This window comes from Chanodichthys erythropterus, chromosome 13 (genome assembly GCF_024489055.1).
Source record: "Chanodichthys erythropterus isolate Z2021 chromosome 13, ASM2448905v1, whole genome shotgun sequence".
Taxonomy (NCBI): domain Eukaryota; kingdom Metazoa; phylum Chordata; class Actinopteri; order Cypriniformes; family Xenocyprididae; genus Chanodichthys; species Chanodichthys erythropterus.
The window spans coordinates 43,515,581-43,537,510 of NC_090233.1; the positions used below are offsets into that span (position 1 = coordinate 43,515,581).

The following is a 21,930-nucleotide window of genomic DNA, read 5'->3' on the forward strand; positions in this document are numbered from 1 at the left end:
ATGTGACCCGAGGGTGAGTTGCTAAGCATTTCCTTCGAAACTGCTCAATGTTTGTCAGCCATGTGTATAAAACAAAGCCATAATAAAAACAGCAGCACATACTGTAATATCACTGTTATTATAACAACAATAATAACACAATATTTACAAAAATATGTACATTTTGTTGCATATTCCTACCTTTTTAGAAATTTTTCTTTATAGATTTTCTGGCAGAGAAGTCCTTAATGAGACCAGTAAAATCCAATTTGCGCAGAATGTCATTTTCAATGGACATGACAGACAAGTGATTCAGTCAGTTTTGGCCCATTGTGGATCTCAGTCTATTTTTAATTTGTCCCAGTTTTGAAAAAGAGCACTCCCCACTGGCGTTAGTTACAGGCAATGTCATAAATAGAGTGTTATATCAACATTTGGAAATACTGATTGTAGTTTCCTTGCTCTTATAAGTTGCAGCAGTGACCTTGCTGAGGTTTCCTCGTTTTCTTTCTTCTGCAGATTAGCTGCTCCTGTGTGAAGAACTTGTAGGGGGAGGGATGGGATCTCGTTCAAAAATCCAAATGTCTGCTGAATATCTTTGTAGGAGTGATACCTCCTATCCAGCTCATCAATGAGATGGTCTACGACAGCGATAAAAACAGTTGTTTTTTTTTAATTCGTTGCGTCCTGACTGCTCATAATCAGGTTCCGTGGATTTATCTGCTTGATTTTTCTTTTTCCTGTGTCTCTGCATGTCCACTTTGTAGACTTATTGGGACAACTGTGAAGACATGTTTTTTTGCATCACTCTCAAACTTTGGTTTGTGTCATTATTGATCTTTTGCAGTGACTCCTGAATCCTGGCGTAATTCTGGTGTAGTTCTTTTGTTGCTTGTGTGTGAGCTGACCATCTAGTGTCTAAAGATGTTTAAAAGTCTCGATCCTCTGGTTGTCATTTGGCTGTAAACCTGCTGTTATTGTTTCCCAATGGGATGTGGATTTGGAGGAAAAATTAGAAAGTGTCTGCACTAAATTAAAAAATTTCTGTCTCAAGGCAGCATTAACACTATTAACTCCCATTAAATTGAGTGTGTGCAGTGAACGGTATCCACTCGATTAATGGGTTTGCCTGTTTAATGCGTGCTTGTAGGCCACTGTAAACACTAGACATGTTGGATGCGTTGTCATAACATTGGCCTCTGCAGTTACTGCAGTTACAATGCCCATGTCTTGTAAAACACCAAGGACAGACTGGCAAAGCGACTCTACTGAATGACTCTGGATTGTCAGAAACTTGATAAAACGCTCTGCGTTGCAGCCATCAGGTGCCACATATCGCATGATGAATGTTAGCTGGTCGGTGTGTGTAATGTCAGGAGTGGAATCAACACTAATCAAAGAGTACTTTGCCATGTTAATTTGACTGATTATCTCTGCAAGGACCTGTTCTCCCATCAGTTCAATAAATTCTAGGAATGTTATTGATGAGAGGTATGATGGTGTTCCCTTTCCAGCATTGCCACATTTTTCTATATGCGATTTTAAAAAGGGATCAAACTCTCTGAAAAGTTCCAGCACACCCATAAAGTTCCCATTATCCAGTTGCCCAAAAACTTCACTGTATCCCCTAAGCGGTAGTCCTTGCTCTGCTAAAAACTTCACCACCGCAACTACCTTCTATAAAACCTCGGCCCAATATTCACATTCATTGTCAAATTGTTTTTTCAGTTCTGAATCTATCTGCCCACCATCAGTACAGCGCGTAACATATGCAAGCATTGCCTTTCTGTGGCTCTATGATCCTTCATGTTCAGCTTGGTGCACAGCTGCATTTTTCCAATCACTACACTGTGTGCAGAATTATTAGGCAAGTTGATTTTCTGATCATATTTTTTTTCCAAGCACATTTTATCAATTCCAATCCACATCAATCTTAATAACTACTATTAATATTGTTTTTAATCATTTATAAGTGATATATAATTGTTCATGAAGGCTGGAAATGAAAAATGCCCTATATTCAGGTGTGCAGAATTATTAGGCAGGTTTTCTTTTACAGATAAAATGAGCCAAAAAAGAGATTTAGCTCAGACTGAAAAGTCAAGAATTATTAAATACTCATGAGAAGGACTCAATACTAATGTAATACTAGAAATTGCAAAGTTAAAGCATGACCATTGGACAGTGAAATGCTCATTGGGTCAGCGGGGTCATACAAAAACAGCTGGAGAAGAAAAGACACGTTAACTGCAAAATAATTAAGAATTAAGGTGAAGAATTAAGTGTGAAACCATCAGGAACCCTTTAGTCTCCAGCGCCACAATTTCCCAGTACTGAAACCTACCTGGAGTCTTCAGAAGTGTGAGGTGTCAGGATCTCAGAGACTTAGGTTAGGTGAAGAATCCTAAAAAGCGACCTGCTCTTAATAAGAATCACAAGCTGAAGTGTTATAAAGTACATGAAGACTGGGTTTTTATAGGCCTTATAGACAGACAGCTTGAGAGTGACTCCTGAAGGACCAGCACCACATCCTCTTGTACCACTGTTTGAAGAATTTATCTTCCAGAGTCTGGCATCAAGGTGTGGGAGTTCACTTTTAGTCCATCTCTTATCCTGAAATGTCCATCTTGCAGAGATGGACTAAATGATCTTCCAAAACTTACTGCCAGTCTGCATCTTTGTTCTGGTAACTTTCAGGTCCCTTTTTAATCCAATATGCATTTGTCTTAATCAATTTTATCCCAACATGCAGGATCCAAGCTATAAGTAGCAGGATGCAGCCTAGGCAAGCCAGTGCGTGAATCTAAACAAAAGATTCGCAAAGCTTCAAAGCTTCATGAAGCAGTGTTTTGAAATCCTCCATCAGAACTGTTGAATAAAGTCGTTAACTTTTTTTTTTTTTTGCCACACAAAAAGTATTCTTGTTGCTTCATAACATTAAAGGGTTAGTTCACCCGAAAAGTCTGTCATTTATTACTCACCCTCATGCCGTTCCACACCCGTAAGACCTTTGTTAATCTTCAGAACACAAATTAAGATATTTTAGTTGAAATCCGATAGCTCCGTGAGGCCTCCATAGGGAGCAATGGACACTTCCACTCTCAAGATCCATAAAGGTACTAAAAACATATTTAAATCAGTTCATGTGACTACAGTGGTTCAATTTTAATATTATAAAGTGACGAGAATATCCAAAAAAATGTGCCAAAAAAAAACAAATTATGGACTTATTTAGTGATGGCCGATTTCAAAACACTGCTTCATGAAGCATCGGAGCACAAATGAATCAGTGTATTGAATCATGATTCAGATAGCGTGTCAAACTGCCAACGGCTGAAATCACGTGACTTTTGCGCTCCGTACAGCAGATTTGACACTCTGATTCATCTGTGCTCAGATGCTTCCTGAAGCATTGCACTGAGCCATCGGATTTGTGTTCCGAAGATGACATGAGGGTGATTCATTTTTGGGTAAACTAACCCTTTAATTGTGGTAATATGAGTAATTTATTGAGTGCTAGCACTGAGTTAAAGCAGTATTATAAAATGACCTGAGAGAAAGAATACTATTACTGTCTGATTATTCTGCTACTTTTTTGCTGCAAATACATCCATTTTGTATGTTTCAGCATATACACAAACAAACAAAAATTTACAAAAGTTACAGAATTGAATGGTTATGATGGTCCACAAATTGAACCAGCACCAGCACACAGACAAATCAGGCCTATTATTATTATTTTTTTGTTTTCTGCAGGAATGTATTCATTAATTTATAGTGCATGCATATTACATAATAAGTAATAATTTATTTAATTAATTTTATTTATATAATAAGTAAAAATAATTTTCTACATAGTTGGAAATGTTATTTATTACACAGTATATATATATATATATATATATATATATATATATATATATATATATATATATATATATATATATATATATATATATATATATATATATATATATATATATATATATATATAAAATGTACAGTTCTTAGTCGAAATGGGCCAAGTCATTAATAGGTTGCAAGAGACTTGTATTTTGGATGATGGGATGCCACACTTATTTCCCACAGGAGCATAATTGCTCCCTCTTTGTTGCTATTGTATTGACAATCAAACATAAGTACCATATGCCACCATATAGAAGCTAAAGAGTGCTATGCCAGACTATAATGAGACTAATAATCATCATTGTGCATTGTGTGTCTGCTTTTGGTATCAACAGGCCTGAAGGCTTTTGCACGGTCTATTGTGAGGAACAAACAGGATTCCAAGATATTATTGCCAAAACAAAACCTGTGCCGGCAGACTCGCATCTGCTGTTCATGGAGCTAAAATCTGCTTTCTGCTGCCCACACTGCTTTGAACAACTACTAATTAAATGTCTTTATTTTACTTGCTGTGTAGGGAGGAAATGTGCTATTTGTCTAGTTTTGTCTAGCAATTTGTGTATGGTAGAGGTGTCAAATCCTGCTCCTGGAGGTCCACTGTCCTGCAGAGTTTTGTTCCAACTTGCTTCAACACATCTTCCTGGAAGTACCTAGTATGCCTACTAAGACCATAATTAGCTGGTTCAGGTGTGTTTAATTGGGGATGGAGCTGAACTCTGCAGGACAGTGGACATCGGGGAGCAGGAATGGACACCCCTGCTCTAGACAAATTGCTTCACAAAACTAGACAAATAGCAAATAAAGTTTCACCACTTAAAGCAAATAAAATAAAGACATTTAATTAGAAGCTGTTAAAGAAGTGTGGGCAGGTCTGGGGGGGGGGCAGAAATACAGAATGAAATAAAATGATTATGAGGATAAGGATGATTAATATAATGATATCATTCAGTTTAAATCAGTTTATAGGTCGAAACCCCAATAATTATCAAAATTATGATGAGAATCATTATGATAAATGCGGCGGTTGATGTGAAATTATTATTAGTAAAATACCTCATTATAAAACCTGTTTTTTTACAGAGACTCCAAGTGGAAAGCTCCAGCATTTTTCTGAGGTTTCTATCCAATGTTTGCAACAACCAAGTGAATTTGAAATCCTACAAATTTGGGTAAATATACCATGGCTTGCACCACATCGTCACACCGTTAAAGGAACAGTTCAGCAAAAATTAAATTTCTGTTGTTATTTTTAAATCCTCTTGCGTTTTCAAACTAGTTGAATCACCGATTCAGGAACAACATGAGAATGAGAAAACTAAACTCCCTTCTAAACTTCAGTTGTCTCAGTTATTTAATCATAATGATGCAAAGATATCTCTTAACTGTCTAACTGCGGTCTAAAGTGTAAATGAAGTGTGTCATGCTTTTTACATACCATGGACTTAAATTGCTTTACATATTTAAATGATCTCTTTTATAGGTTGTCTGCATATTATGGAAATCTCGGACTGTCTTTTGAAGAGGCATCAGCCATATCCAGTCGTTTCCAGTCTGGGCTAGAAAAATGCTGTTTACAGCCCCAACCTGAATGTATAATTGAAGAGGTGAGGATAACGGTCAGACCGCTCTTATTCTACTCGATGCTATTTTCACCAAACTAAAATGAGCACAAAGGTTCAAATCTCTCTTGGGACAATTCTTTTGACCAGCGTTCCTTCTGGCAGTGCATTTTCCTTTTTCGATAAGAAGATTTTTGGGGGTATCTGATGAAAAACATGCCAACTACTCAAAGACATAATACTCACTGCTTCCTAATTGATGGGGAAATTTTCTGAAATTTGTTTTTTCTCTTTTACTCAGTGGCTCTGAATTTATTTTAATGGCCATACTTGGTATTTATTATACAAATTTCTTTGAGTTCATTGAGTGGAAGCAGTTGAAAAAACAGCCTTTCTATCTGTATTTCACAACAATACCAGCAGTTGCATAACGTTGTTTACCAAAGCTGCTGCTCCTCGTCAGTTTAATACAAGATTACAGTTCAATATAAGAGTAAATGATATATAAGTGCAGCAGTTATATCAAAATACCAAGAAAAGTGATAATAACAAGAGATTATACTTCCTTTTCAAAAGAAAGAGTATATGAGACTAGAGAAATTCGGCAGAACTTTCTGTCACGAAAATCAGCAGGAGAGCCTGATTTATTGTTCTTCTCCTCTTCATAATAGTTAACCAGCTTTCAGAAAGTTCTCTGCAGTGAATCCAAACTGGAAGCCATTTCAGAGGATTTCCGAAAGTGCTGCAGGAAACCTGCCCTGGATACGCTTCCTTGCGTGGATGTCTTGAAAAGACAAGCCCGTCAGTATCCACATGTAGCCAATCCTGTTTCATCCCAGCTCTGCAAGGAAGTACAAACCCATGGGATTGACAGGTGCTTATTTAATATTCATACAATATTCTGTGGTAATGAAACCATGTGTCAAAAGTCAAACGGAAAAGATATGTCCAATGTTAGCCATGCTTATTTCATTATGATGTGCCAAAGTCTGTAGCTATTTTGTTGATATCACTACACTATATTTTGATCTGTCTTGACAAATGTCATGTAAATGCTAATGCAATATTGAGTGATATAACTGGCATATTACACATTCACTGTGACCCACTCAGATACAGGTTTCCCATTTTCCCAAACATAATGGAAAGCGATCCTCTTGATTTTGATCTTTAGCTAGTCTATTAAAGGGCAGAAGTGCAACTAGTGATGAATTATTCATAGTGTGGTTCTGAATATAATCATATGATCAAAAGTACTCTCTTCAGACTTTTGCTTAAAGTCACCATGAAATCGATATAGACAATTCTTCAAAGAAAAAAAAAAAAAGAAAGAAAGAAAAGAAAACTCCAGAAACAATATGTTCTTTTTATGGAATATTGCAGTATTTAATTTAAATTATTAAAAAAAAAAAAAACATGCTCTCATAATCTTTAATCAAAATAGCTTCCCCTCCCTCTTGCAACGACATATCTTTATCTCTTTGGCGCAAGATCACATTGGCACAAGATTTTTGGTGAGATCACAGCAATAGCAAACCACAACCATCCAACAATACAATCAGTTCCTAATGGACAAAATCAAGTCTCGCCCAACATTTTTTCTTGTTCGAGAAGCAATTTTACTTGGATATATCACAATAGGGAAAACAGACCAAATGCACAGATCTAATATTCTGACAAGCATAAACTTTCTCAACTGTTTATGTTCAGTTAAGACATAACTGAATATGTTTAAGTGAAAACTCCCCAAGAAGGACATTCTGAAATATTTTTGTGTGTATATTTTGTATGTTGAAGCACACACCCAGAAGCCCAAAGTTGTAATGTGATGTGAATGTAGCAAGGAACAAGGACAAAGGAGAATATGTAGACATGGCCGTATCTACCATTGAGGACACCGAGGTCATGTCCTCGGTATTTTTTCCCTAAATTTCAAATTAGTCAAAGCTGAAATCCAGCAGTGATGATCAATGCCAAACACAGAACCCGGTCCGTGTCCGAATCCATATGTCGTCTGTATTTTCCATGGGCGTCGGAACCATTGTATGTGGGTGGGACAAGACCCACCCACTTTTTAAGACCAATGATATTGGACCCACTCACTTTTACCGTCTCTAATCCCCCCCAGGTGTTGCTACTCCACAAACCACCAACAGAGCATAAAAAATACCAAAAATAAAAATATTTTTTAAAACATCGCCAAGAAAAACGCTGCGTTTATAAAGAAATGTCTCTTTACGACCACAACAAATGGGACAATTTTAGACGCGCATTCCACCTTCGGCTCAGCGCCAGGCACAAGTCAAACGAGCGCAGAAAATGTAGCTTCATTTGAACAACAGTGAACTGTGGTCAGATGAGATGTTGTCAGGCTATGTCAGTAAAACTCCAATCAGCTGTTAGGCTATAGCCTACTGTGCTCGAAGCATGAACTCAAGAAATGCTCGCGCAAATGCGCGGCGCGTGCTGCATATTACTGCATTATAGTTTAACTAAAGCGCTAAAGAAACTACGGGCATGCACCATCATTATTCTGAGGTAAATGAAGTCATGGAATTACCAAACATGCGATTAAGCTGCCTCAAAACTGTGCATGCATGTATGTATTTGTTGACATGGTTTTAAAGCTATTGTTATCCACTTTGTTGGTCTTAAAACGTCTTAAAATGCATATATGTACATCAAGGAAATCAAAATTTTCTAGGGGGAGCATGCCCCCGAATCCCCCTAGCAAATTTTGTGACCTCGGTAAATATAAAACCCTGCGTACGGCCCTGTATGTAGAGAAGTCTTTAATGACAAAAACAGGCTGGATCACACTAAAAACAGTCAAACATGAACGAGAACAGATAAGGAATGAGGGAGAACACAGTGTATATATACACAAGTGGCAAACAAAGGGACCTTAAAAAGATGATTAACGGGACACAGGTGAAAGAAATTATTAATTAAACAGAATGGGGAAAACTAGGGCTGCGTCCGAAAACCTAGGTAGCTGTCTTGCTGCCTCGCTATCTTATAAGAGAATGACTTGTACGGCAGCATTTGTGCATGAAGGTACCTCACGAAATTGATTTCGGACAGACTTCTGAGGCAGTGTAACAGTTTAATGATCTACAGCAATATAGCGCGGGCTTTGGTGAGAACTAAACAAATATTTAATTCCTACAGTAGTAATTTCTCAATAGAAATGATATCAAAATTGAAATATGTTGATCAAAATCATACATTTATACACAAACTGAGCAGCAAACGCAACCTTCGGACGCCATCTTTATTTTTCTAGCTCAACTGTCACAGAATGGAAAGCACAGGATTGTGGGATATCAAAGGCAGCTAAGGATACATCTATGCTTCCTTCAAAAATCGATCTGAGGAAGGTAACTCATGAGAGAGGAAGTGAAGCAAACATTGGATTTGGACGTGCCTTGATGCCTTCTTACCTTGAAATGTGTCCTCAGAAGGCAGCATTTTTTCAGTTTTCAGACGCAGCCTGAGTCAAACTTAAGGAAGACATCAGTGAACATGTAACATATCGCCTCCTCCCAGGAAGGTGTGTCCTCGTGCCGTATAAAGTCCAACTGAGGAGGCGGGGGTTCTGGAGGAGGGCGAGGAGAAGAGGGGTGGCAAAACAAAATCAAGTCCAAAGAATTAGTCCATGGGGGAGTGGATGGAGGGAGGGAGGGAGGGAGGAGCCAAGGGGAAACCTGGAGCAGGAGGAGCCAGATGTTGGTCCACAGACCAACCATGACGAGGCCCCAAGATGGAGTCATAGGTGGGAGGAGCCATGGTGGTGTTGACTTGGTGGCAGATGACCAACGGAGACATAGCTAATTATGGAGACCCAGATGTAGCCGATGAGCCGAAGAGCCCACGCGCAGCCGATGGTACAGGAGACTGAGGTAGAGCCATAGCGACGAGTATCCAAGGAGGAGATGGATGTCCAGAGGACAGAGGCTGAGCCGCTGGGAGGCGGCGCTGGAGGGTAGGAGGAGCCAGACAGAGCTGTAGGTGCAGGCAGGTCGACGACTGACCAAGGCGGAGTCAGAAAGACAAGGAAGTATGGAGAAGACATATGGCCGATGGTGTCCAGTGGAGCTGAGGGAGGGAGAAGCCATGGTGGAACCAGAGTGTCGACGGTCCGAGGTGGAGCAGGGGGCACAGAGGCTTGAGGTAGAGACAGGAGACCCTCTATGTGAGATGGAGCTGGTGGCCTGAAGACAGTTGGCATCTTGAAGATGTAGAAGGGCTGAAGGACAGCAGCAATGGTGGGGCTGAGGAACTGGTCAAACGAGGAGACGGGAGAGGGAGGCTGTGCAGGAACTCAGGAAGTAGGAGGGACACTGGAGATACAGGCGCTGAAGATACAGGGGAGTTGGGAATGACCTCTCCAAAAAAGTCAATTAGATCAGCCTCAAACAAATCCTTCAGATCTTCAAAATAATGGCCAGAGCTCAACAAACTCACATCAACAGCGGTGGTGTAGTGGGTGGGGCTTTCCTCCCAGCCCTCGAGCTCCACAATCACTCCCTCAGCGACGAATGGTGTTGCCGGCTTACGCACATGATCTGACTCTGTCAGTGGTCCGGGCTCCAAGGTGATGAAAAACTCTGTCCTTATCCTCGGTAAGTGCTCGTCTCTCGCGGGTGGCCAGTCTCCACAGTCTGCAGTGGGCTCAAACAACATCTCCGTTGTTCGCTGGTGGTGGTTGGTTGGTCTCTGGCAGTGGTGGTGGCAAAGTCCTCCTCTGCGGGGCCGATGGTGAATGGTGAGTTGTTATTCACCAGCACCCACTCCACGAATGCAGTAAAATCCTTCCGAGGACAACTCCCTGGGAGGCGTGCCCAAGACCGCTCACTTAGGCTGGAATGGTAAAACACGCAGAGCAAGCGGTCGGGAAAGTGAGTTTGGCATGCCAACTCCAAAAAATCCCTGGTGTGTGATTCCAGGGAGCGGTCCCTCTGCTCCATGCATACAAGGGTTATTACCGGGTTCATAGTGACAGGAGGGTAGAAAACGGTGCAAAACTGTTTTGGACCATTCTTCTGTTACGTGACGTGAGTGTAGCAAGGAACAAGGATGAAGGAGAATACGTAGAGTAGTCTTTAATGACAAAAACAGGCAGGATCACACTAAACACAGTCAAACATTAACAAGAACGGACGAGGAATGAAGGAAAACACAGGGTATATACAGTGTACATAATGCAAACAAAGGAAACTTACCAAGATGATTAACGAAATGACTAATTAAACAGAATAGGGGAAGCTAGGTCAAACTTAAGGAAGACAACAATGAACATGTAACAAAAGTAGTCTGTCCATGTTTTTGCAAAGAGCACGCCCACAAAAAGCCTCATTCGCAGTTCAATATGGTTTTAACTCCTTGCTATCGAGCAAGTCCATCATGAGACTGTATGTTACGACAGTCACATTTGGACTGATATTTGGAGAGGTGATGGAATCTATTCCTATATATTCTTTTGAGAACCGATGGGATTAGATCACAGCAAATGCATCACACAGAATTTTTAATTTTGCAGACTAACAATCATTGTCCTGCAAGATGCATGCCTGGACCACCAAACATTAGAACAGGTTGCCCACAAACATAGATCTAAAATGTTTGACCTTTTCTCTCCCATGATGGTCTGCTTCATTTGCTGGAGTGCACTGTGACTGTTCTCTGATCAGCACCTTAAGCCTTTCTCATTTAGAGAAAATGTAGCCGTATGCACTGCATGCTGTGCTGAATGAAGCTTGTGAAGTCACTTGTGTGCCTGGGTGAACAAGAAACAAGAAATGAACCCTTGCTGAGGGGCAGACAACCATGCACAGAAGCCTATGTTTAATTTATCTTGGACTGTAATTAGATGAGCCACTCAGCATTGAATCTGAATGTGTGCTAGCAAGTTCAGGGCCTGGTGTCATTAAAGGTGTTTCAATGCTAAAAGCCATTTATTGTGGCCTCTGAGTGTATGCAATTGAAATTGATGTGAGACAGGTTGTTCTGTCAGAAATGAGAGAAGTATATATGTTTTCATTAATATTAATGTAAAACTAATAATAATTAAAATCATACTAATAGACTTTCCTTCTTCAGCCATTACACTGTCCAACTGTACCCCCTAGTGGTGTAGCATAAAACTTTGAATTCTTCATTTTTGTATGACCAGAAAATCAGCCTCCACAATGTGCGAAATGGACTCATGGCACCAAAATTCAGTTTGTATAAAAGACAAATAAAAAAAGTGTGTGTGTGTGTTTGTTTATATTACATTGTGGGGACCAAATGTCCCCACGATGTAATATAAACCTGAGTTCAACCACATTGTGGGGACAAAGATTGTGTCCCCACAATATAAATGGATTATTAAACATACTAAATTATGCTTTTGTAAGAAAGTAAAGGTATGCACAGTTTCCAGTGATGGTTCGGTTTAGGGGTAGGGGTAGTGTAGGGGGATAGAAAGTACAGTTTGTACGGTAATGCATTACGCCTATGGAAAGTCCCCATAATCAACCAAGACCTTAACTGTGTGTGTGTGTATTAAGAGAGAGAAAAGAGAGAGAGAGAGAGAGAGAGAGAGAGAGAGAGAGAGAGAGAGAGAGAGCTTCTTATGGACCCCAGTTTGAAAACCCCTGTACTAGCATTACAACAGAAACCTACAGTGAAGAGATCAGAACCTCCTATGGAGACTATTTTCAGAACACATTGAGGTCTTGCAGCCTCCTGCTAGCTGGCCAAAGATTTCTGCTCAAGCTCTGCCATCAGAAAATGTATTTATAGCAGTGGCCATGGAAAAGGAGAAATGTCATATTTTATAAAACAGCAGGGGATTACAAAACAGCATGTTTCCTAAAGTCAGTGTATGAATTAGATCAAAAGTATGTGTGTGTGTGTGTGCATGTTTCCAGATACTTGTTTGTGATTGGAGTAAAACATGCCTCCATTTCTCTGCCTGTTCTGACGACCATCCTTGATCGAATCAAGAGCACGGTAACAGCCTGCTGCTCATCTGCTGACGTCACAGCGTGTTTAAAAGAGAAGGTGAGATGACATTAATATATTCCTACTGAAATTGACATGATTTATCAGTCTCTGTTTTATGTCAGGAGATCTTTGTTTTGTAATGTTGTTTCATGTTTTGTGCTTAGCAACAGGTTTTCGGGGGTTTTTTTTGAATTACATAATCAACTTCAAGGAGTTTTTTTGTGTTTATAGGACTGTAAGATTGCTAAAAACCCTGGGTAGACGGCTATTGTGAGAGGCTTCGATCTTTTTGATGCGTGTCTAGATGATTTTACCAGCACAAAGCCATTCTCTGACTTGACAATGAGAGACTTAATTTTGCTGTGAAGCCTCATCTCGTTTTTGAGATTGGGATCCTATTGTTTGGAGCTCTCAGAGCTGAGATGCTATGATGATGGATTCCATGGTTCTCTTGGCAATAATAGCCTACAAGATGCAATCACATGAAAAATTGAGTTGAGGCAGGCGCTATTTCATAAGGATGCTCGAGTAAAATAACCTTGATGAATTCTTATTTTAATGCTATAATTGGAGCCCTATGTTCTTGTCAAAATCTCACAGGTAACCTGATCAAATGTCACTATTCGGTTAATTTAGTCTTTGATCCTCCAATTATCTGCTTGCTCGCTGCTTTTCTGCATACAGTAAAATAGCGAAACAAGTTGCTGCATGGTGTGAACATCTAATTGAAGGGTTTAAACTACATCTGTAACCAGAGAATGTACGCACATCATTAACATACACAAACGATGTTTGCACGCCAACTGAGAGAGTTTTGTGAGATTTCAATTAATTTCGAGAGATAGGGTGCTCTTTGTACTCGTTGGGTGTTAAACAAGTCCAAACTCTCAAACAACGACTCTCTTCTCTCCCGTTGCTTGACTTTGAACATAGACAAGGAAAAAACAGTCATTTTTTCATTTTAAGGGTTGTATTACTGGCCAAACTGTTCTTTCATGTTCTCTTTCTCTCTCTCTCTCAACTTTTATCGAACAGGAGAGTAAATTGAAAAAGACTACGGCACTTCTGTCCAAGTTGGATGACACTTGCTCACAGTATTTCAAACTGGATCTGCCGGTGTTCAAAACTCTGTAAGTCAGACTAGAAAATAACATCATGTTATTTAACATCAGGGGGTTTGAAAGGAAGGAGTTAGCTGCAGCTCAGTACAAAACTCATCAATCATCAATGCTTTATTTCCTGCAGGATACAGAGGGAGAGAGGTGAGACCCAGGTACAAGCATGGGTTCACTTGGCCACATCCTGCTGTTCACAGCGTTCCCCGGCACAGCTATGTCAAAAGCTGGTGAGAACACTGTCTAACAACTTGCCTTTGATAAGTTCCAACCATAGAAATTTTTGCAATGTAATAAAATTGTTGTTGTTTATTTAATTTATTTATGAAAAGGGTAAAACAAAAATTACAATAAGGTTCCATTAGTTAACATTACTGTTTCCTGCAAAACAACAGAAACATTTAAAACCAAATAAATTTACTTTAATAGTAATTGGACTCATTTTCAGAGAACCTGACATTAATTAATTTACATTAATTAATGTCTTTCTTACCCCATAGGCATTTTTGTCTGTTTTTAGCTTAAACCAAACTAAACTGTGTTGAATTTATGCTTAAAACAAGATAAATATATCAGTGGGAAAGAAAAATAACCTCAAATAGTTCATCACCAGAACAAGCAGATCAAATCAGGATTCAGGGTGTTTGTATCATTTAATGCAGTTATTAAACTAAGGTTTGATTTAAGCTCCCATTTTCTTTTTCAGACAGAGGATGTTATTAAGTATGAAGATGACACTAGCGTTTAAAGACTCGCTCTTCAAAGATTCTCTTGAGCGCCAGCAATTATATTGGATGAAGAGAATGAGATCTTCTAAATTCCCTCTCCAATAGGAAATGTCACGTCTTTCGTCATCTCGGATGTTTTATTCTCTTTAAATAAACTTTCCACTTGCTTCAAATAGTGTTTGTTTGTTGTCTCCCGTTCAGTTTGCTCTTTTAGCTCATGAGGCTTGTGGCATTTGCAGTGTAATTGTATTAGGCTTCTGTATGAATAACCTTTACCGGGAGCATAACAACGTCCATGATGATTTCTGTTGTTGCCATGGTGTTTCATCACATGCTGGAAGACTCTTCACATTTACATTTGTTTTCATGTACATTTACAAATGCTTTTAACAAAATGATTAACAATAAATGATTCTTGTGATTTAATTTCAACTTCATTTCAATACATTTTTATTGCTTTGTTTTTGTTAAATAAAATACAAAATTGTGTTTTTCAAATAGAATACAGGTGCCTTCTAGAATTATCTGAAGACTTAATCTGCTTGTTAGGTTTCAGATAAGATGCAGAATTTAAATTAAATCATTTTTGTATATGGGGTTTAGCTTCTCTTTATGAATTTTATTAGCAATTGGAAGAAAAAGAATAAAGCACTCCATGGAAGGGAAACACAATGCGTCATTAGCTTAACAACATTCATGGGCAGTAAAGGTAAAATGCACCCTGCTTCAATACAAAGAACAATTTACACTGATTAACCATACAACTTGTTTAACAGTCTAAATCAATATCACGCAGGTTCTAATGAACACTCCCATTTAAACTTTGCATTTATGTAGGGCTTGGATATTGGATTTCACACGCACCATCACCATCAGAGAGACATTTTAACATTAGTTTTTCTCTATAAGATTCTTGTACAATACTCTAATAATCCTGGGGCAATATAGAGCCTACACTGAGCTAGAGAGAGAAGCTGTCCACAGTGCATCATTGTACAATCTCGCATTGCTGATTAAGGCTTCACCAACTTTAGTTTGAACCTGGAACTTTTTCTTATCAAGCTACTCCACTGGTACAGGAGTGAACTTCAGCTTCCTTTCCAATTCAAACTGTGTTCAACACTTCCCACCGCTGTTTATCAGAGTTCTGGTGATTTTGAGCTTCTGTAAGGTCTTTTGGATTCAAAAGTAGTTTTCAAATTGAGTTTATGCAAGGATGTTATGCATCACTTCAAAATGTTTTTGATGGTGATGCACTGGGTAAGGAGTTTGAACCACATGAATTATCTAGAATGCAAGATGATTTTAGACACTAAAACATGTTCTTCCTGTACCAAGATGGTAAAATGTATTGATGTACAGAACACAACACTCAGAGACTTGCTTCTGCTGCAGCTGTCTGGAGCTCATCTAATGCAGAACAATAACAGAATGATAAAAAAAACAGCATAATATGTACTGAACTTTTCCCGAAAGCCTTGTGGTCAGCTGGACAAAACCGCTATAACTCATAAATACATACTGAAGATCTAATTGTTAGTTTTGCTTAACATGAAAATAACTAAATATGTTTGCTGGCTGTAAGCAGTAGTACATTTTTATAGATTCATTACATAAACATTTATATAACAAAAATATTTATGTGTATATATTCTGTACATTCAGTTTAATATATATATATATATATATATATATATATATATATATTTATAAAATGTCTAAATTTATAAAAAAAAAATTGAATTAGTTCCCTTTCAAAATGGCCCCTAAAGGGACATGGTGGTGGAAAAAAATTGGGATGGGAGGATTTTATTTTTTTCAAATCTCTTGCGTTCCCTCGCAAAACTTTTGCGTTCCCCCGAGAAACTTTGCATGAAGTTCATGAAGAAATACATGAAGACTCATTTTTAAATAGTTTTATTCACTGACTAATGCTGTATGGATGGATTTCTGGATGGTTGGTGAATGGCCACCACGTTTCAACAAGACTGCGACGTCAGCAAGGAGCTGGCGGGTGATGATTTGGGCTGGAATACTGGGAAGTGAGATGGAGGGTATTAAAATGACTTTTGCAAGATATGTGGAGTTCATAACTGTCCATTTTCAGCTATGGTATAAAAAGGAGGATAGTGCATAGTACAATGCACTATGCACTATCCCATGCTACAAAAAATCACCACAGCAATAAAACTGTTTGAAAATGTATTTCTAAACCCACTGTAAATGTTTGTCTTTGTGAGCTTTGGTTTGGAGTGGCTAAAATGCATCTTTACACACAACTGCCAGCCTGCATGCAAAGCTTCTCGAGACTCCAGAGACACCAGCAGCTTCAAATACCTGTTTGCTGCTCAACACTGGCTTTTTTATAGCTGCCCTTTTAATGCAATTCATTTTTTTGAAAGGAACTTTCATTAATAAGCCTTTATCTGACCGAGTTCTGCAGTGCTTTAAATCACTCACAAATCTTATGATAATTTGATAATCTCCATTCAGTTTCACACAATATTAGTTGTTTTCATGCCTTTTGCACAACATTGCACCATTTCATGCTTTTCATCTTCAGAAAGATCTTTCTTCCTCCTCATATTGCATGAGAACTGTGACTTGCTTAATAATGTGGAACAACCTCTAAGTAGGGTTTCCATAGATCTGGCAAATTATTTTGTCTGAGATTGATACCAGTTATCTAAAAAGACATGGATAAATAAACAAACATTTTCTTAGAAAAACTAAAATCTGAATGTTTATTGTACTGAAATCTTACTGATATGTCACTTGCATAATAGTTTGGAACGCAGTGTAGAGACCAATTTATTATAAAGCACATTTGAGGAAAATGTTGTTGTAGCTCATTGTCTAGGTTACTATGATTAGAAGTAGCTGCATTCGTGTTTTAACAACATTTAGCTCACGAGTTATTAATCCGGGAAGCTCAAATCAGTGAATATACTGCCAACTTTACTGAACTGCTCGACATAAGCACTGACTGCATTTCTTTATATTTGAGTCCAACAAGTTCAAACTGTAAGAGCTGCGCATTATTTGTGTGCATTTTTAATCACAGAAACATTACTGCCAGCCATTAAAGACATTAAAGAGGAAGTGTTTGTCCGAGCTGACTGCAAGGGAACAATAATAACTTTGCAAGGGAATGCAAAAGTTTTGCAAGGGAACGCAAATATCTTTGTGAGGGAACGCAAAAGATTCCTCCCATCCCAAATTTCTTTTCCACCAGCAAGTAAAATTCCCTCCCTTCCCAATTTTTTTTTCCACCACCATGTCCCTTTAGGGGCTCTGTATAGTATTGATGCTATGGGAACGCTCTGCGTGAACTGGTGTCTGAAGCCTGTTTTGAATTTTGATTGGCTATGGCAGACTGATAATGTCACAGATGCACCGACAGACTATAAAATTTCACCTGAAGAAATCAAGCAGTGTGGAAAAAGTATGGGTTTAGAAAATGTATCTCGCCCTGTTCTGTGTTGCATTACAAGCGTTCATGCACACAAAAAGTGTGTCATCTGTCTTGGAGCGGAGCATGAATGGTCAGCTCTCGAGTGAAGAAGCTCCATTCCCACCTGGCTCTCTGTAAAGGAGATGTTCCTCGCAGGTCATAAGGGTAAGGCTATTTTATAAGGCTATTTCGCCGGCTATCTTTCTCCTTTGCATGGCTCCCGCCTTGCCCTCTAAGTCTTGTCAAAGGCCAGGCCAGTGGCGCTTTACTAACCATGGCGGTGATACAAGCATACTAGGCCGATTTATTGAAGGACCTCGACCAAGGCAAGCGAGTGTTCCTGGACTTAGTCTAGGTACTCCGCTGCTCCACCGACCTCACCCTTGGTGCCGCCAAGCAGGCAGACCGTGCTATTGGTCTCTCTCTTGCTGCCATGGTTGCCACTGAGAGACATCTGTGGCTGAACTCAGGGAAAAATCAGGAGATCAAGGATAGGAATAAATCTTTCCCTGCCCCGGTCCCACCATCCAGGCTTCTTGGTACCGCAGTTGAGACTGTGGTCCAAAAGTTCAGGGAGGCATTTGAGAGGTACATCCTCTGCAGTGATTATGGTCCTTCAACACCCTGTTCTGATTCTGTAGTCGACCCCAGCTGGAGACAGGGTCTGAAGGCGAGTTTGGCTGTCTGTGCGCCGCCTCAGAGCGTTTTCACATAGTTTGGGCCGCTTACGGAGAGGAAAGTAGATAGATACGGTCTTATCCGTTGCTCTCTTCAGTACTTGTACTTATACCACAGATTTATGATAGACACAGATGAAGCGATTGGGCAATGCCACCACTTGCGTCCCACTCTTTTATCGGTCACCCTCTTCTGTACACAAAGGCCACGTTCACACAGCAACAGAATACAGTTGTCAGTCCTGTATTTGAGTCCTTAATACAGTTGCGTTCACACACAGTATGGTTATTTACGGGAGTGACAACACATTTTATAACCAAACTCACACCTGTAAATTTTCAGGACTCACAACCACATTCTCGGAATATTCGTGCTGTATGAACGGAACTGGACAACTAGTTGTCTGTCACGTCATACAGTGCGAGAGAGCCGCTCTTCTTAAGTTGTTTTGTGTGTGGTTTCGCTTTCGGTAAATTACTGTGACAGAGATGTGAGCTGTGCGTCATCTTAAGGAGCGGCTCATGTCAGTTTTGTGTTTCTTTTCAAATGGCCTGTCATGCGCGAGATGTCGCAAAGGACGTGACGCGTGTGCAGCGGTTAGACTCCGGCTAGCGCGTGTTTGCATGCTGCTGTTGGTTAATGAAGTTTTGATGGATGAACTCGCGATTCAGTTAGTCTATTGTCATGTGAAAAGTGATAATACTTTTCAGTTTTATAGACGTCGCCATCTTTAATATTATGTTGGTGACTGTCGTCATGGTTACTAGTAAGAGAATACGGGCTTGACATCTTGACAGATTGCACGTACATACAGACAGTGTTCCAAACGCTACAGAAAGTTGCTGTGAACGAGACATTTCGAGACTCACACCTGTTAAGTAGCCTAAATGCGGTTGTCAATCCCAAAAAGTATATCAGTATATTCCCAATTTTTCTATTGCAAATAGGTGGGCAAATGCAGAGAAGGAGAGTGGGCAACACGACTCATTTCTTATTAGGCTACTCCCTCATCAGTCGTCTCGTCCATTGCAGGCAGTTTGGTAGCGATGTGCTCCCTCTGTAATCACGTATAAATGGGCTGGTAATGGAGAGAAGAGTGGGCAATACCCTGACCCTCCACCAAGTCCCACTTCCTCACTGGTCGCCTATACCATTACTGGAAGTATGGAGGTGGAAGCAATGTGCTACCTCTGTAATCACATATGGGCTGTACAAAAGAGGACAGAAGGCAAAACCACCACTTACGTCCCACTTCCTCATCTGTCGCCCTCTCTGGTACTTGTAGTGAGGAGGAAGCGTCAATGTTCCATGTGAGGGAAGGGGCTGTTCACAGAGTTGGAAGAGAGTGCATGACCGCTAGTAGCATCCCACATTCTTATCAGTTGCTCCCTCCGATACAATGGATACAGAGATTGTGTTAATGTGCTCTCCCATGTGATCACATATTGGATGTACAAAAGAGGGGAATGTGCATTACTGCCACTCGCATCTCACTCCCTCACCCGTCGCCCCTCCAGTCCTGGAGGTGATTATGTGGACATAGCAATGGAACTATTTTAAAAGGTTAGTTCACCCAAAAATGAAAATAATGTCATTTATTACTCACTCTCATGTTGTTCTACACCCGTAAGACCTTCATTCATCTTCGGAACACAAATTAAGATATTTGTTATTAAATACGATGGCTCAGTGAGGCCTGCAGCAGTACTTCCTCTCTCAAGATCCATAAAGGTTCTAAAAACATATTTAAATTAGTTCATGTGAGTTCAGTGGTTCTATCTTAATATTATAAAGTGACAAGAATATTTTTTGTGTGGCAAAATAAAAAACAAAAATGACTTTTTAACAATATCTAGTGATAGCCAATATCAAAACACTGCCTCGGAGCGTTATGAATCTTTTGAGTCGAATTAGTGATTCAGATCGCGTATCAAACCGCCAAACTGCTGAAATCACGTGACTCTGGCGCTCTGATCCACTGATTTGTAAAGCTCGGAAGCTTCAAGAAGCAGTGTTATAAAATCAGCCATCACTAGATACTGTTAAAAAGTTTTTTTTTTTTTTTGTTTTTTTTTGGTGAACAAAAAATATTCTCATTGCTTTATAATATTAAGGTAGAACTACTGTAGTCACATGAACTGTTGTTCTTAGTACTTTTATGGATCTTGAGAGAGGAAGTACCATTGCTGCAGGCCTCGCTGAGCCATTAGATTTAATCAAAAATATCTTAATTTGTGTTCCGAAGATGAACGAAGGTCTTACGGGTGTAGAACGACTTGAGGGTGAGTCATTAATGACATTTTCATTTTTGGGTGAACTAACCCTTTAACACGTTTGTAATGGTTAGTGAGGAGTAAAGGAACCAGGTTACATACATGACGTTTTCTCCTATACTAAATTGAAAAGTAACTGCCAAACATCTAATTATCCCGCATGCCATTGTCATGAGTAGCCTGACAGTCTTGCTGACGTAGGAAGGTTTAATGTCACATGCATGCAGAATATGCACTAATAACGGAAATGATTTTGAAAAGCCTTGGAAAGTGACATCAGTTGAAATGAGCATTACACAAGTCTAAAATGGCATTTTTATAAACAGACAGCACTTTTATAAAATTCAACATTCACTAAATTAGATGCTGAAGTATATGCCATGGGACCTCCCACTACTCTGTGCAATGTTAACTTTGAACACTAGATGGTAACATTGTGCCATATTAAGTGTTAACAGCAAAGCTAAGTAATAATCAGGTTGTCAATAGATAAAAGATCGTAACTGAGTGCAAATCCTGTGACCCTCACTTTTTGGCCACCCTATGCCTGACCACGTGAAATGTTTAACCTTAGGATAAACTGTCATAAGTCACTTTGTAAATGTCACAAAAAATTAAGCAGAGCTATATACCCACATTCCCCCAGTTTCATAGACAAGGCTTAAGCTTGGTCCCAGACTTAAATGCATGTCTGAGCAGTTTTAAGTGAAAGCAACTTGTACTGACATATCTTAAAATATGTCACTGCCATTATTTTGTCTCAAGATGCACACCAGTAATTTTTTATTTATTTTTTCTAAGGAACTTTTAATGTCAATTATACTTGTCTGAAACAAGGCCATTTTTGGTCCCCAAATTTATTCCAAATATAGATATACAATAAAATGTCCTTTTAATGGATAGTGATAGAGCAGCAAGTTTGATTCAAAATGGTTTGATAGTAGAAATAGAGGCAAGTGATATATCAAAGTATCAAGTACAATCTAAATATATGATTTTGATATTTTTATGTACCCTATGTTTCAGATGAAATGATACTGATGGGAAAAACTAAAGTATAAAAACAATGCACAAAAAAGAATTGAGGAGACCATTTAATAAATTCTGTTCATTTTTAATATTCATTTCCTTTGAAAAATATAAATTCTAAAATAATTTCAGCTGTTTTGTTCTAAAAAGTCACAAAACTTGATTAAAAATGTATCAGTTATACACACTACAATTAATATTTAGCATTGTTTAAAC

At 39.1% G+C, this 21,930-nt stretch overlaps 1 protein-coding gene across 2 annotated transcripts in view; it reads left to right on the top strand.

Moving 5' to 3' along the window:
* The window catches only part of gc (GC vitamin D binding protein), a 34,641-nt gene extending 19,962 nt beyond the window's left edge, over positions 1-14,679 (top strand). For both annotated transcript variants that reach the window (XM_067407734.1, XM_067407735.1), the window contains 7 exons: positions 4,966-5,054; positions 5,366-5,489; positions 6,116-6,318; positions 12,362-12,494; positions 13,473-13,567; positions 13,683-13,782; positions 14,259-14,679. In XM_067407734.1, coding sequence (XP_067263835.1) covers positions 4,966-5,054; positions 5,366-5,489; positions 6,116-6,318; positions 12,362-12,494; positions 13,473-13,567; positions 13,683-13,782; positions 14,259-14,300 — 786 coding nt within the window. In that variant the 3' untranslated portion in view covers positions 14,301-14,679. The remainder of the gene's footprint in view (positions 1-4,965; positions 5,055-5,365; positions 5,490-6,115; positions 6,319-12,361; positions 12,495-13,472; positions 13,568-13,682; positions 13,783-14,258) is intronic.
* The last annotated feature ends 7,251 nt before the right edge of the window (positions 14,680-21,930 follow it).